The sequence below is a fragment of the Benincasa hispida genome, chromosome 6, assembly GCF_027475165.1.
Source record: "Benincasa hispida cultivar pf3 chromosome 6, pf3_genome.v1.1, whole genome shotgun sequence".
Taxonomy (NCBI): Eukaryota; Viridiplantae; Streptophyta; class Magnoliopsida; order Cucurbitales; family Cucurbitaceae; genus Benincasa; species Benincasa hispida.
Window position 1 is genome coordinate 23,860,232 of NC_143483.1, and position 15,363 is coordinate 23,875,594.

The 15,363-nt window shown below is 36.2% G+C and overlaps 1 protein-coding gene and 1 pseudogene across 1 annotated transcript; both read left to right on the forward strand.

Moving 5' to 3' along the window:
- The first annotated feature begins 224 nt into the window (after positions 1 to 224).
- On the forward strand, positions 225 to 2,333 carry LOC150035521 (pyrophosphate--fructose 6-phosphate 1-phosphotransferase subunit beta-like). The gene is made up of 5 exons (XM_090314343.1): positions 225 to 276; positions 628 to 716; positions 1,329 to 1,379; positions 1,594 to 1,797; positions 2,298 to 2,333. The coding sequence occupies exons 1-5, from the start codon at positions 225 to 227 to the stop codon at positions 2,331 to 2,333; spliced, it is 432 nt and encodes a 143-aa protein (XP_090170469.1).
- Positions 2,334 to 12,945: 10,612 nt separating this feature from the next.
- Positions 12,946 to 15,118, forward strand: LOC150035522 (pyrophosphate--fructose 6-phosphate 1-phosphotransferase subunit beta-like; annotated as a pseudogene).
- The last annotated feature ends 245 nt before the right edge of the window (positions 15,119 to 15,363 follow it).

The window sequence follows — 15,363 nt, forward strand, 5'->3', positions numbered from 1 at the left end:
TTGGTGACTGTTGCAAAGTTGAAGTAGTTTCTTCAAGAATTTAAGGAAAAAATGCAAAGTTGAAGTAGTTGCTTTAGAATTCATGTTTCGTTTGGACTCAACTTTGGTGACTGTTGCAAAGTTGAAGTAGTTTCTTCAAGAATTTAAGGAAAAAATGGAATGTTGCATTCATGAGATGAGACTCTTAATAGGTTCTGCTGATGTTTATGCAGATATATTCAGAAATGATTGGTAATGTGATGGTTGATGCTCGATCTACAGGAAAATATTACCATTGTAAGCATTTTGTTTAATGAAATTGAAACTAAAAATAGTTATGATGTGCTGACATGTTCATAATAACTGAATTCTTGACGTTTCTAGTATTTCAAGTTCATATATGTCTACTTTTTTAAAAAATATATATTTATAAATAAATAAATAATATCAATAATAAAGCCCATCTTGTTGCTTCATCTGTAGAAAACAGAGCACTTCTCTTTGCTCAATTTTATTAACCTTCTCTATTTGATCTACCTAATGTGAGATTGTACTTTTTCATTGTTGTGATGTTGATACATTTTTTGTTTCTCACTCAAGTTTCAAGTTTATTGTCATATGACATTAACAGCGTACATATATCCACAGTTGGACGGCTTATGGGTCGTGCTGCTTCTCACATCACACTGGAGTGTGCATTGCAAACTCATCCAAATATTACTATTATTGGAGAAAAGGTAGTTGCTTTATTTAAACTACTTAAGATAGAAACCTTTGTCAAGGAGGACAACTATCTCCACATGCTTTACCAGATAGAAATCTTTGTCAAGAAGGGATACCTCCACATGCAATCCTAGGGTTGTTTATTCTCTTTGAGGACTAGATTTTGTCTTAGTAATAACTAATAATCTCTGCAACAGATACTCTCATGTAACCATGAAAATTGAAATTGTTGAGTCAGTTAATATATCCTGTTTCAGAATTTCATCTTCCTGTATTTTTACATGGAATGGTAAATATCATACAAAACTTAAGGGTAAAGATGAAAATTTGTGATAAACAAAGGTCATGGAATTAGGTTGAAACTTTTAATATGGTGCAATGGAACTAAGTATTGACATCCCATATCATATTCAATTGCCTAAGTGATATCGAATGCCTCTTTTTGTTAGCTTTGAAAAATTTGTTCTCTATCACCTAGTTGTAGTTGACTCATGGAGATTTATTGGTTTTGAATGTATGCAGGCGAAAAAATTTCTAGACAAAAAATAATGTGTTTTGAATGTTGACTCATTTATTAATAGAGTTTTAGTTTATAGAGTACATCGAATTTACAATGTGTTTTGCAGGTTGCAGCCAAGAAGCTTAGCTTGAAGAACGTTACAGACTACATTGTCGATGTAATTAGTAAACGTTCTGAACTTTGTTATTAATTATGGTGTTGTACTTATTCCCGAGGGTCTGATTGACTTCATTCCGGAGGTATTTCTCTTGTTATTGTAACTAATTGTGTTTATTTCTTTTGGTTGTATGCTCACTATCCACTAAACCCAAGATTCTCGGGATCAATATGTCATTCTTGAACTGATATCATTTATAACCCGCTTTCTACAGATGCAGCAGCTTATTTCGAAACTCAATGAAATTCTTGCCCATGATATTATAGATGAGAATAGGTTATGGAAAGAAAATATTATAGATGAGGATAGGTTATGGAAAAAGAAACTTACTACTCAATCTCATCACCTTTTTGAATTTTTCCCACAAGCAATCCAAGAACAATTGTTGCTTGAAAGAGATCAACACGGCAATGTCCAGGTAATTGTTTTTTCTTTTTGTTTTATACATGTCTTTCCATGAAACTGGGTTGAAAAAGAGAAGGCGAGAAGGTGCATATAATGGGCGGCCAATTCAAGGGGCAGTCACATTTCTTTGGGTACTTATTCTATTCGTGCTTGAACTTTTGCTGTTTTAGTTAAACGCTCATGTTTAATAATTTAGTAGTAACACATATTATATTTAGCACTTGGGTAGTAGGAAAATAAGTTGAGATCTAAAAAACATGCATGTTGGTAAATGCATTAAGATCTTTTAGATTCATATTTGATAATTAGGGTGTACCAAGTATCTAGACTTCCATTATGAACTCGTAAAGAAAATGGCCAATCAAGTGATGGGTTAGGCTTACAGCTAATTGACTTTCAAATGTAAACTTACGAATGGTACGAGCGAATGGCCACGAGATGATACAAAAAAAATTGTACTTTGCTGGTTAGTGCTGTGTGTTGTCTCTGTTTATTTCTTCTTTTGACTTATAGGTACGAAGGGATGTGTGGTTTACCCACAAACTTTGATTGAACTTATTATTATGCTTTGGGTTACACTGTTGGAGCTCTCATCCATTCTTGAACTCTTGCAAATGAATTGATAGTTGATCAATATGTTGAGTCATTTTCCCCAATGAACGTTGGATTTCTTTTATTATTTTCTTTATTTCCTCCAATGCTACAGGATCTAAGTAGTCATTTTGTTGGATTCTTTAATATGTTTTAATCTCATGATGGGTATAGACTCATCCATTGATTCTCTTGAATCAACCTTTCTTGATCGTGTTTCATAACCAAAAGAGTAATTTTGAGTCTTGAACATTTTTCTTGGGCTGTAAAAATCCATTCTTGATGATTCTTTAATTCATCTAGCTCCCAATCTTTACGTTGATATCTTGAAAAATGGGTTTGATTGGATCTTTGGACCTTTTTCGATATTGTTGCCTTCTTATCCCACCCCAAATTGCCTTAGAAACATCATTGGAGTCGCTAGAATCGCTAGAATTAAATTTCTAATGTAGATAATGATAGGTGCTTTGAGAAAATCGAGCATGGGCAAAATTAGTATGTTGGAATTCTTCTTGTGAATCACTTGAGTTAGAATTCCAACATTTTTTTTGGAAGTAAATTTGATTTTCTTGCCTATACCAACTGCTGATTTTTTTTCTTGGACGTCTTTTTTGATCGATAATAGTCCATTCTTGCAAAATCTTGATAAATCTTTGGTTTCTTCTTTCTTTCTTGGAATTTCAAGGATTCCCCGTAATTAGATGTTAGTTGTTCGACAACGAAGACAACTCACAAAGCTCCCTCTCGTGATCGACGTCCCCAAGAGTTTCTTGGAGTTCCACTGGCGGCAGTCAATGTTGGCCCAGACGGATGCTCTGGTACCAAATTGATGTAGCCTAAAGGAGATAAAAGGAGAATTATCTCCAAGAATCAAGATTATTAATCTTTTATTAGAATGAATAAAGTGTTTGATACAAGAGGGGAAGGTCCCTATTTGATGAAACAAAGAGAAGAGAAGAACACAACGTTTTACGTGGAAAATTCTAGAACAGGGAGAAAAAACAACGATACAATCACTCTTTTTATTATTCTTTTCTATGTTTCATACAAGAACAGCGCACAGATATACATAGAGAGGTAGGAAACCCTAATACAGACTAGGGCAAGATGAAACTACTAAAACGCCCTTAGGGTTCAAAAGTGAAGTCCTTTTTTATTTTCAACACTCCCTCTCAAGTTGGGGCATAGATGTTAATAAGACCTAACTTGCTGACATAAAAATCAAGACTCTGTCTTTGAAGTCCTTTTGTCTATGAAGATGTCTGTGACCTGTTGATCGAAAGAGATGTATTGAATGTAGATACTGTCACTGTCCAATCTTTCTTTGATGAAGTGTATCGATTTCAACGTGTTTGGTTGTGTCATCTTGAACCAGATTATTTGCTATACTTATTGCAGCTTTGTTGTCATAGTAGAGCTTCATCAATTGATCACAATCCTGACACAGATTTGACAGAACTTTCTTTAACCAGATTTCTTCACATATTCTCAGACTCATTGCCATGTATTCTACTTCAACACTGGTTCTAGCGACCACCATTTGTTTCTTACTTCTCCAAGTGACAAGATTTCCCCACAAAAAGGTACAGTACCCAAATGTTGACTTTCTGTCTACAATAGAGCCTGCCCAGTCAGCGTCAGTATAAGCCTCAATACCTCGTTTGTCAGTTTTCTTGAACATCAAACCCTTACTGGGAGTAGTTTTTAAATATCTTAGGATGCGTTCAACAGCCTTCATATGCTCTTCATAAGGTGCTTGCATAAATTGTCCGACCACACTGACGACGTAGGATATGTCTGGTCTAGTATGGGATAGGTAAATTAGTTTCCCTACTAAACAGGAAAGTTAATAGAGTCGCCAAGCTTGGTATTGACTTCTACGGGGTTATCAACTTTGCATCCAGTTATACCCGTCTCTTTTAGCAAGACAAGTGTATATTTCTGTTGAGAGACTGAAATTCCCTCATTTGATCGTGCTACTTTCGTCCCAAGAAAGTACTTGAATCTCCCGAGGTCTTTAATCTTAAACTCCTTAGCCATTTTCTTTTTCAATCTGTCAATCTCAGTAGCATCATCGGGATAACACAATATCATCCACCTATACAATGAGTATGACACTCTTTCCTGACACTAACCTTTCTGTAAACAGAGTGTGATCAGAGTGTCCCTTAGTATAACCTTGAGATTTAACGATGGTAGTAAACCCGTCGAACCACGCCCTTGGAGACTATTTTAATTCGTATAATGACTTTCTTAGCTTACACACTTCGTGATCAAACTGAGCTTCAAAACCTGGAGGACTCATGTAGACTTCCTCTTCTAACTCATCATTGAGAAATGCATTTTTCAGATCTAGCTGATGAAGAGGCCAGTCTTTGTTCACAACCACGCCGAACTGTGTTTAGTTTTGCAACCGGAGAAAAAGTCTTAGAGTAATCTATTCCAAAGGTCTGAGTAAATCCTTTAGCAACTAGCCTGGCCTTGTACCTGTCAAGTGTCCCATCAGACTTATACTTTATGGTGAACACCTATTTGCATCCAACTGTCTTATGCTCTTTAGGAAGAGACAGACGATCCCAAATATTGTTTTTCTCAAGAGCCCTTATTTCTTCCATAATTGTAGTTTTTCACTCAGGGATTTCCATTGCTACTTGTAAATTATGGTATCGTTACTGTATATAGACTCGTAGTAAGAGCTCTGAACTCTGGTGAAAGGTTACCATACGACAGATTACTCCACATTGAGTACTTAGTGCAAGACCTGATTCCTTTCCTTAAGGCAATAGGAAGATCAAAGGAGGCATCTCCACCTTTTACTCTATCTGACCCTCCATTAGAAATTCCACACTTAGTCTCTAGCTGTAGAGTTCATCCTGATAAGCAAATAAGTGGCAATCATAAGGAGTTGGCCAAGTAAGATATATTGAGGTTCTACAAGATGAAAGTGAAGCTCAATAATCTCAAACCAACTCAAATGAAGCTCGTGGTGAAAATCATTGTAAGAATTTTCCAAGTCAATCCAATCATGAGGCAATCATTATGCCTCAAGGACCAATGACAAAAGCTAGAGCTAAAAGACTTGAAGAGGGATTAAATGCTGGCTTCCAAGCTAAATTTCCAGCCCATCATGAAGAGTTGCAACCCTTCAAGTTCCAAGACTCATTTGGGCACCGAAAAGTCCTAATAAATCTGGTAATTCAGATTCATCCCTGTATTTAATGCTTGATGTATTAATTTCTTTCAATGTATTTACATTTATTAAGGTTCATGTATGTACTTGAAGAGTTTTTGTTGAACCTAGTCAATTAGGTGAAAAGTTGTGTCTTTTCAAGTTGTCTTTTCAATTTGGTGAAAACTACATAGGTATTTACCTATGTAGTTTGGTCATTGGAACACAGTTGAGATTGAATGAAATTTCATTAGAGTTTTTGTGTATCAAGATTTATGTTTTTCCTTTGTATTCTTGTGTTTAGAATACATGTATTAGAACTTTCAATCTAGTTTGATCAATTAGATTGTGGAGAGTTCGAAATCTTGAAGTTAGGAACAAGTTCTCCTTCCTTCTTGATCATCGATCAATTTTTCAAGCCAAATCTATTTAGCTTTCTTTGGATTGCTTACTAAATAATTAATTGGGGTTATTCTTATTATCGTTGTGAGGCTTCGCCTAGAATAAAGGGGGGTTCTCATACGGATTAAAATAGTCTCCAAGGGCGTGGTTTGACAGGTTTACTACGTTGGTTAAATCTCAAGGTTATACTCAGAGACACTCTGATCACACGTATGAGAACCCCTTTTATTCTAAGTGAAGCCCCACAACGATAATAAGAATAACCCCAATTAACCATTTAGTAAGCAACCCCAAGAAAGCTAAACAGATTTGGCTTGGAAGATTGATCGATAATCAAGAAGAAAGGAGAACTTGTTCCTAACTTCAAGATTTCGAACTCTCCACAATCTAATTGATCAAACTAGATTGAAAGTTCTAATACATGCATTCTAAACACAAGAATACAAAGGAAAAACATAAATCTTGATACACAAAAACTCTAATGAAATTTTATTCAATCTCAACTGTGTTCCAATGACCAAACTACATAGGTATTTATATTAATTGAAAAGACAACTTGAAAGGACACAACTTTTCACCTAATCGACTAGGTTCAACAAAAACTCTTCAAGTACATACATGAACCTTAATAAATGTAAATACATTGAAAGAAATTAATACATCAAGCATTAAATATGGGGATGAATCTGAATTACCAGATTTATTAGGACTTTTCGGTGCCCAAATGAGTCTTGGAACTTGAAGGGTTGCAACTCTTCATGATGGGTTGGAAATTTAGCTTGGAAGCCAGCATTTAATCCCTCTTCAAGTCTTTTAGCTCTAGCTTTTGTCATTGGTCCTTGAGGCATAATGATTGCCTCATGATTGGATTGACTTGGAAAGTTCTTACAATGATTTTCACCACGAGCTTCAATTGAGCTGGTTTGAGATTGTTGAACTTCACTTTCATCTTGTAGAACTTCAATATTTCTTACTTGGCCAACTCCTTATGATTGCCACTTATTTGCTTATCACATCCTCTAGTGCCTTTCCCACTAACTCACCTCACCCGTAACAATATCACTACCTAGAATAGTTGCTTCAACTCGTTTATTCCCAGCCATATCGGCCACAACTTTCTTGGTACAATCATTACTGCTGTCATTAGTTTTGCTAGTTTCTCCCACAGTACGCATATCATTTTTAGCACAAATACCAATATTATTAGAGACAGGAGTATGAGCATCACTATCATTCTCAACACAAATATCGAGGTTATTAGAGATAGAAGTATGAGTACCTTGAGATAATGTTGGGTCGGATTCATAGACCATTATTGAAGAAACAATAGGTGGCACAATTTCCTTCTTGAGATTCTTCCTATAGTATGTTATCCATGGACCTGTTTGGTAGGTAAGACAGAGACAGTGTCGGTAATATTCAAGATAGGATCAGGAAGGGAATCAGAAAAGATGGAAGACGCGGACCAATTAGTCTCTTCATTAGAGCTCTCCCCCTGAAGATGACTAATAGGAAAGAAGGGTTGATCCTTAAGAAAGGTGACATCTATCGAAATAAAATACTTGTGGGAGGGTGGATGAGAACACTTATACCCACGTTGATGGAGAGGATAGCCAACAAAGACACATTTCTAAGCACGAGGAGTAAATTTTGTCTTTTAATGCAACTGCGCACCTCAATGCATACTCAACCTTTCCATGCAGCGCCTTGCGCGCACAATCGTACAACCTTTATTCTAAGTGAAGCCCCACAACGATAATAAGAATAACCTCAATTAACTATTTAGTAAGCAATCCCAAGAAAGCTAAATAGATTTGGCTTGGAAGATTGATCGATGATCAAGAAGAAAGGAAAACTTGATCCTAACTTCAAGATTTCGAACTCTCAACAATCTAATTGATCAAACTAGATTGAAAGTTCTAATACATGCATCTAAACACAAGAATACAAAGAAAAACCATAAAGCTTGAGAGACAAAAACTCTAATGAAATTTCATTTAATTTCTCAAGTGTGTTCCAATGACCAAACTACATAGGTATTTATACTAATTGAAAAGACAACTTGAAAGAACACAACATTTCACCTAATTGACTAGGTTCAACAAAAACTCTTTAAGTACATACATGAACCTTAATAAATGTAAATACATCGAAATAAATTAATACATCAAACATTAAACATGGGGATGAATATGAATTTCCAGATTCATTAGGATTTTTTGGTGCCCAAGTGACTCTTGGAGCTTGAAAGGTTGCAACTCTTCATGATGGGCTGGAAATTTAGCTTGGAAGCAAGCATTTAATCCCTCTTCAAGTCTGTTAGCTCTTGTCATTGGTCCTTGAGGCATAATGATTGTCTCATGATTGGATTGACTTGGAAAGTTCTTACAATAATTTTCACTCTGAGCTTAAATTAAGCTTGTCTGAGATTGTTGAGCTTCACTTTTATCTTGTAGAACCTCAATATTTCTTACTTGGCCAACTCCTTATGATTGCCACTTATTTGCTTATCACATCCTCTAGTACCTTTCCCACTAACTCACCTCACCTGTAACAATATCACTCCTGGAATAGTTGCTTCAACTCGTTTATTCCCAGCCATTTCAACCACAACTTTCTTGGTACAATCATTACTGCTATCATTAGTTTTGTCAGTTTCTCCCACAGTACACATATCATTTTTAGCACAAATACCTATATTATCAGAGCTGAGTATGAGCATCACTATCATTCTCAACACAAATATCGAGGTTATTAGAGACAGAAGTATGAGTACCTTGAGCTAATGTTGGGTCGGACTCATAGACCGTTACTAGAGAAACAATAGGTGGCACGATTTCCTTTTTGAGATTCTTCCTATACTATGTTATCCATAGACCTGTTTGGTAGGTAAGACAGAGACAGTGTCGGTAATATTCAAGAAGGGAATCAGAAAAGATCGAAGACGGGGACCAATTAGTCTCTTCAATAGAGCTCTCCCCCTAAAGATGACTAATAGGAAAGAAGGGTTGATCCTCAAGAAAGGTGACATCTATCGAAATAAAATACTTGTGGGAGGGTGGATGAGAACATTTATACCCACGTTGATGGATAGGATAGCCAACGAATACACATTTCTAAGCACGAGGAGTTAATTTTGTCTTTTAACGCAATTGCGCGCCTCAATGTATACTCAATCTTTGCATGCAGCGCCTCGCGCGCACACTTGTACTACCCTTGTGCGCAACCTAGCATACAAACCCATCCAACGCCTTGCGCCAACCTGCCTTTGCGCGCATCTGCAGCCTACCCGGTTGAGTTGCCTGCGTGCTCAATGGTTGCAGCTGCATGCTTATTCAACCCAAAAATCCTAATTCAACTTCAAGCTGAATTTACTTATTTTTTTAGACATTATTTTGGGAAATTTCCTTCTACAAACTTGTTTAAAAATGTCTTAATTACTTACCTTAAAATTTGAGGTCCAAATTCTTTAGGATATGGTCAGAATTTTTCAATCTTCACACCCTGCTCAGAATCACCTGAGGGCTTGACCTCTTGAGGAAATCTTCTGATTTCAAGTCGAATTCCTAAGAATTTCCTTCCAGCAACCTTAGAGCTTCATCTACACTCCTCAAGCCTTCAAATGGCTCTAGAATCACCCCTTTAGCACGAGAGAATTGTCCAAATCAAGTTCTTGAACTGAGCCTTTCCTTTAAGACTAAGAGATGCATGACCTTAATTACACTTAGGCTGCCATCTATCCCACTAAGTCAACATTAAACCTTCTAATCTCGACAACTGGTCACTACAATCGGCGATTAAGCTGAAAGCTTCCCCTAATCACCAACGCATAGCTTCCTAACTATTACCAAAGCATGGCTTCACTTGGACGCATACGCCTCTCAGCCAGTGCACGCCTCAGCGCCCTTTCTCGCACCCAATGCCTAGTCTCAAGATCATTGCATGGCTTTACTTTACACACATCCTTGCCCGACCATTGCACACCAACGTATGCACAAGCCGCATCGCTTAAGGCATCCTCACCCATGCGCGCGTTCTTGCCCACTTAACCTCAACGTGAGGCTGGGCTAGCGCATAGCCCATGCTCAACGCATGGCATCGTCTTTTCGGCCAACACTTTGTCAATGTCCATCTTCATGCCACTAGCTTTCATCTTAATCTTAAGATGCTTAGGCTGTCGCACACCTCAGCATGACCGTCAATGCATCATGACCTTCAACACTTGGTCAAAATTTGTCTCCTTAACCAAGCCTTCTTACTCTTTCACTTAGCACACGAGAGCCTTTAGTAATCAAAATTTGAAATCATTTTTCTTTCCTTCCTTAGCATCCTCAAGCTTTCCCAACAACCTAGTATTAACATACACAAGTAGGGAAAATAAGCTTCGGGGTTGTCAAATATTTCTTGCTTTGCTTAATGAGACCCACGACTACTTTCCTTTCAGGTAGTTGGTCATAGCTACTTGACTCAATGAGTACTCATAGGCAATCATTTTAATACTCATATATTAAGCAAACAAAATAACTTCCACAGATTCTACTTAGATCATGATATTAATCTTCACTCTTACTCCATTAGAATTAGTTACTTATGACGAGAGATAAAGTGAAAGTGAGGATAGATAAGATGATGAAAGTGAACATGATGATATTAAAATAGAAATATAGTTGTTGAATACACAAATGAACAATCTCTTAAACAAAATGCAATACAACAACTACAAAGATGAAGAGATAAGGTGAAGGGCAGTTGTTAGTAATCTCTTGCTTCCCACAGATGAATGTTGAGGCTGCTAGTGATATAATGGTTGGATGAATGCAGAAAGCCCTTTTAGACTCTTGCTTCGGCGAAGCTTTGATGAAGAATCAGTGTGAAATATGGAGGTGGAATTTTTTTCTCGTGCAAATCTCAATCTTTGGGTACAAAAGTCCATCTCTTCTTCATAAGAGCCATGCAATGACTATTGGTGGGATTCCCACTCTGATAAGTCGTAATCGAACGTGGTAGGTGAGAATGTCAGCATTGCTATCATGGTCAATATTCTAAATACTTGCGAGAAGATCCACTGGTATTGCCTCTGAGATCTTTAGGCATGCAACTAATTGTTTGTTCGTCGGGTAGGGGTTTTGCACGTGCGACGTAAGTCCTACGATTAGTTTGCAAAATAGACACATTGGTGCGACATAACTCATGATATGCGGTAAGTAGGTGTTTTTGAGATTGTTCAGCGCAAGTTTATTAACATGAATTCTTAAGAAGATTGACGCATATTCTTCTTATCTATCATCATTATTCTAAGTAAAAGACTATAATAAATTGTATTTCTACAAGTTATCAGGTTGGCCAACACCTTTTGACATTTCACATGGGCAACCATTTGTTTTCCCATCTTTTCACGCAAGTCCGCCCCTTCCCCAAGCCTCTTTCTCCATCCACTATAACTTGTCCTCCTCTTCAAATTTCAGCACATCCAACCTCCTCGTCCTCCCATCGACTTTGCCCACCAATGCTTTCGTCAGTTGTCATTTTTTGATCCGTCAGACTCTCTGCCACCCTAATCAATGAACTATCGGTGTCTTCTCTCTCCATCGTGGTCAACCTATTGGGAAAAATCTTCCACTTCTATTGCATGAACAAGCAGAAAAATAACTAAAAAAATTGAAAGAAAACAATAAAATTGGAAACACAATAATTAACGTGAAAACTCCAACTCAACGGAAAACAATAGCCCATCAAAGAGATTCATTATGCGAAAAAATTTTATATTCTCAGAATAATTCTCTCCTCGACCCCAATTATAATATCACTTTCTCAAAGCTTTTGACTACTCATACCCTTTTTCCCACTTTTGAATTAGAGAATGCAAAAGGGAATTTAACTAGACTTAGTACACCTAAGCTTAAAATGTTTCTAACTGAGATGACTTGAAACCAAAGACATAGATTCCTTTTATAATGCTTGGAGCCCATGACTTTTCTTAGCTTTTCTGATGTGGGATGATTGCACTACTACTAAACCAAAACCCAACGCAACCTTCCACTACAACTTTAAGAAGCAATATTTTCTTCGTCCAATCATTGGAGACTTTTGACACATTCGGCTTCTTCAATCGAGTTGTCATTTGTCTGACACCAACTTTTCCATTGGTATTTTTCTCCTTTTTTCATTCTTTGCATATTCAACTTTTTTTCTTTTTCATCATTCAAACGTTTTTATTTCACTTGTCACTTTGCCTCCTCGACCTTATGTCCATCGGTGAGTTTTCTTTGCTTGTCTCGACCTTTTTCTTTTGGGTAGGTTTTCTTTTTGTCTTTCCTCCTCGACTTCTTCATCTTCCCCGTTTGGTTTCCATCTTCGATTAAACCATAAAGAGTTCCACAGGTCTGAGACATTAGCAATCTTAGAATGATTGTCAATTGTAGATTTGTTTACAAACTTGAAATTCTCATTCCATTTTTGCTCTTTAAGTTTCTCGCAATTACTCCTCCCGAACTTTTCTCTTTTTCGTTATGCGCTTACAATCTGCAACCCAATTTTGCAGTTGCTCCCATGTCCATGGAGTTTCTCCTCTATCCGTCATATCACATTTGCGATTAGCAGTTTGTTTTAGGCACTCGCTTCATGTCCATTTTTGCTTTCACTTGTTAGAATTGTTAGTGTGAATATGTGCAGTCTTGATGCGAAGTGATTGCCATTTGAATGCAATTCTTGTTTTAAATGCATTTTTCTTTTATCAGGGTAGTTTTGATATGATATGCAGTGGGAGGGATAAGATTGAAACTCCAGATCAGGTGAAACTCTTTCTTCCCAGAATTTTCATTTTGAGACATCTTAGTTGTAGTCAAGGCATTAATTGACAGTTCGCTTCTATTTTCAATTTAAGCAAGCTGAAGAAACTGCTCAGAAGCTTGATCTGGATGGCCTTGTTGTAATTGGTGGAGATGACTCCAACACAAATGCCTGTCTCCTTGCTGAAAACTTTAGTTATTTTTCATAACTATGAAATTTGTTTATTACGTCCCTACTTTTTGCTCTCTTTCACACTCTCATTGTCATATATGGATAAGCTATTATATATTATTTTTATTGCAGAAATATAAGGTTGAGTAATTAATTACTCTAGGGTACCATTTTTTGTGTGCAAGACTCTGTTATCTATCCCACTTCTTTCTGTTGTTTTCAAATTAGGAGTAAGAATTTGAAAACCCGAGTGATTGGTTGCCCAAAAACTATTGATGGTGATCTCAAATGCAAAGAGGTCCCCACAAGTTTTGGATTTGAATCTGCTTGCAAGGTACTCATTTCTCTTTTTAACTACTTTAGAATTCATATTTCGTTTGGACTCAACTTTGGTGACTGTTGCAAAGTTGAAGTCGTTTCTTCAAGAATTCAAGGAAAAAATGGAATGTCGCATTCATGAGATGAGATTCTTAATAGGCTCTGTTGATGTTTATGTAGATATATTCAGAAATGATTGGTAATGTGATGGTTGATGCTCGATATATAGGAAAATATTACCACTGTAAGCATTTTACTTAATGAAATTGAAACTAAAAATAGTTCTGATTTGCTGACATGTTCACAATAACTGAATTATTGACGTTGCCAGTATTTCAAGTTCAGATATGTCCACTTTTTTAAAAATATATATTTATAAATAAATAAATAATATTAATAATAAAGCTCATCTCGTTGCTTCATCTGTAAAAAACAGAGCACTTCTCTCTGCTCAATTTTATTAACCTTCTCTATTTGATCTACCTAATGTGAGATTGTACTTTTCCATTATTGTGATGTTGATACCTTTTTGTTTCTCACTCAAGTTTCAATTTTATTATCATATGGCATTAACAGTGTACATATATCCATAGTTGGACGACTTATGGGTCGTGTTGCTTCTCACATCACACTAGAGTGTGCTTTGCAAACTCATCCAATAAAGGTAGCTGCTTTATTTAAACTACTTAAGATAGAAACCTTTGTCAAGGAAGACATTTATCTCCACATGCTTTAACAGAGAGAAATCTTTGTCAAAAAGAGCATTTACCTCCACATGCAACCCTAGGGTTGTTTATTCTCTTTGAGGGCTAGATTTTGTCTCAGTAATTGCTAATAATCTCTGTAATAGATACTCTCATGTAACCATGAAAATTGAAATTGTTGAGTCAGTTAATATATCCTGTTTCAGAATTTGATCTTCTTGCATTTTTACATGGAATGGTAAATATCAAACAAAACTTAAGGGTAAAGATGAAAATTTGTGATAAACAAAGGATTCATGGAATTAGGTTGAAACTTTTAATATGGTGCAATGGAACTAAGTATTGACATCCCATATCATATTCAATTGCCTAAGTGATATCGGATGCCTCTTTTTGTCAGCCTTGAAAAAATTGTTCTCTACCACCTAGTTGTAGTTGAGTCATGGAGATTTATTGGTTTTGAATGTATGCAGGCGAAAAAATTTTCTGATAAAAAATAATATGTTTTGAATGTTGACTCATTTATTAATAGAGCTTTAGTTTATAGGGTACATCGAATTTACAATGTGTTTTGCAAGTTGCAGCTAAGAAGCTTAGCTTGAAAAACGTTACAAACTACATTGTCGATGTAATTAGTAAATGTTCTGAACGTTGTTATTAATTATGGTGTTGTACTTATTCCCGAAGTTCTGATTGACTTCATTCCGGAGGTATTTCTCTTGTTATTGTAACTAATTGTGTTTATTTCTTTTGGTTGTATTCTCGCTATCTACTAAACCCAAGATTCTCGGGATCAATATATCATTCTTGAACTGATATCATTTATAACCCGCTTTCTACAGGTGCAGTAGCTTATTTCGGAACTCAATGAAATTCTTACCTATGATATTATAGATGAGGATAGGTTATGGAAAAAAGAATATTATAGATGAGGATAGGTTAGGAAAAAAGAAACTTACTACTCAATTTCATCACCTTTTTGAATTTTTCCCACAAGTAATCCAAGAACAATTGTTGCTTGAAAGAGATCCAACCGACAATGTCTAGGTAATTGTTTTTTCTTTTTGTTTTATATATGTCTTTCCATGAAACTGAGTTGAAAAAGAGAAGGCGAGAAGGTGCATATAATGGGCGGCCAATTCAAGGGACAGTCACATTTCTTTGGGTACTTATTCTATTCGTGCAGTTAAACGCTCATGTTTAATAATTTAGTGGTAACACATATTATATTTAGCACTTGGGTAGTAGGCAAATAAGTTGAGATCTAAAAGACATGCATGTTGGTAAATGCATTAAGATCTTTTAGATTCATATTTGATAATTAGGGTGTACCAAGTATCTAGACTTCCATTATGAACTCGTAAAGAAAATGGTCAATCAAGTGATGGGTTAGGCTTACAGTTAATTGACTTTCAAATGTAAACTTACAAACGGT

Excerpts from the sequence above, each read along its gene's own strand:
- LOC150035521 (XM_090314343.1), top strand. The coding sequence starts at position 225 with ATGATTGGTAATGTGATGGTTGATGCTCGATCTACAGGAAAATATTAC. Across the intron at positions 717-1,328 it reads TTACTATTATTGGAGAAAAG|GTTGCAGCCAAGAAGCTTAG; the intron begins GTAGTTGCTTTA and ends TGTGTTTTGCAG. Across the intron at positions 1,380-1,593 it reads TTACAGACTACATTGTCGAT|ATGCAGCAGCTTATTTCGAA; the intron begins GTAATTAGTAAA and ends CGCTTTCTACAG.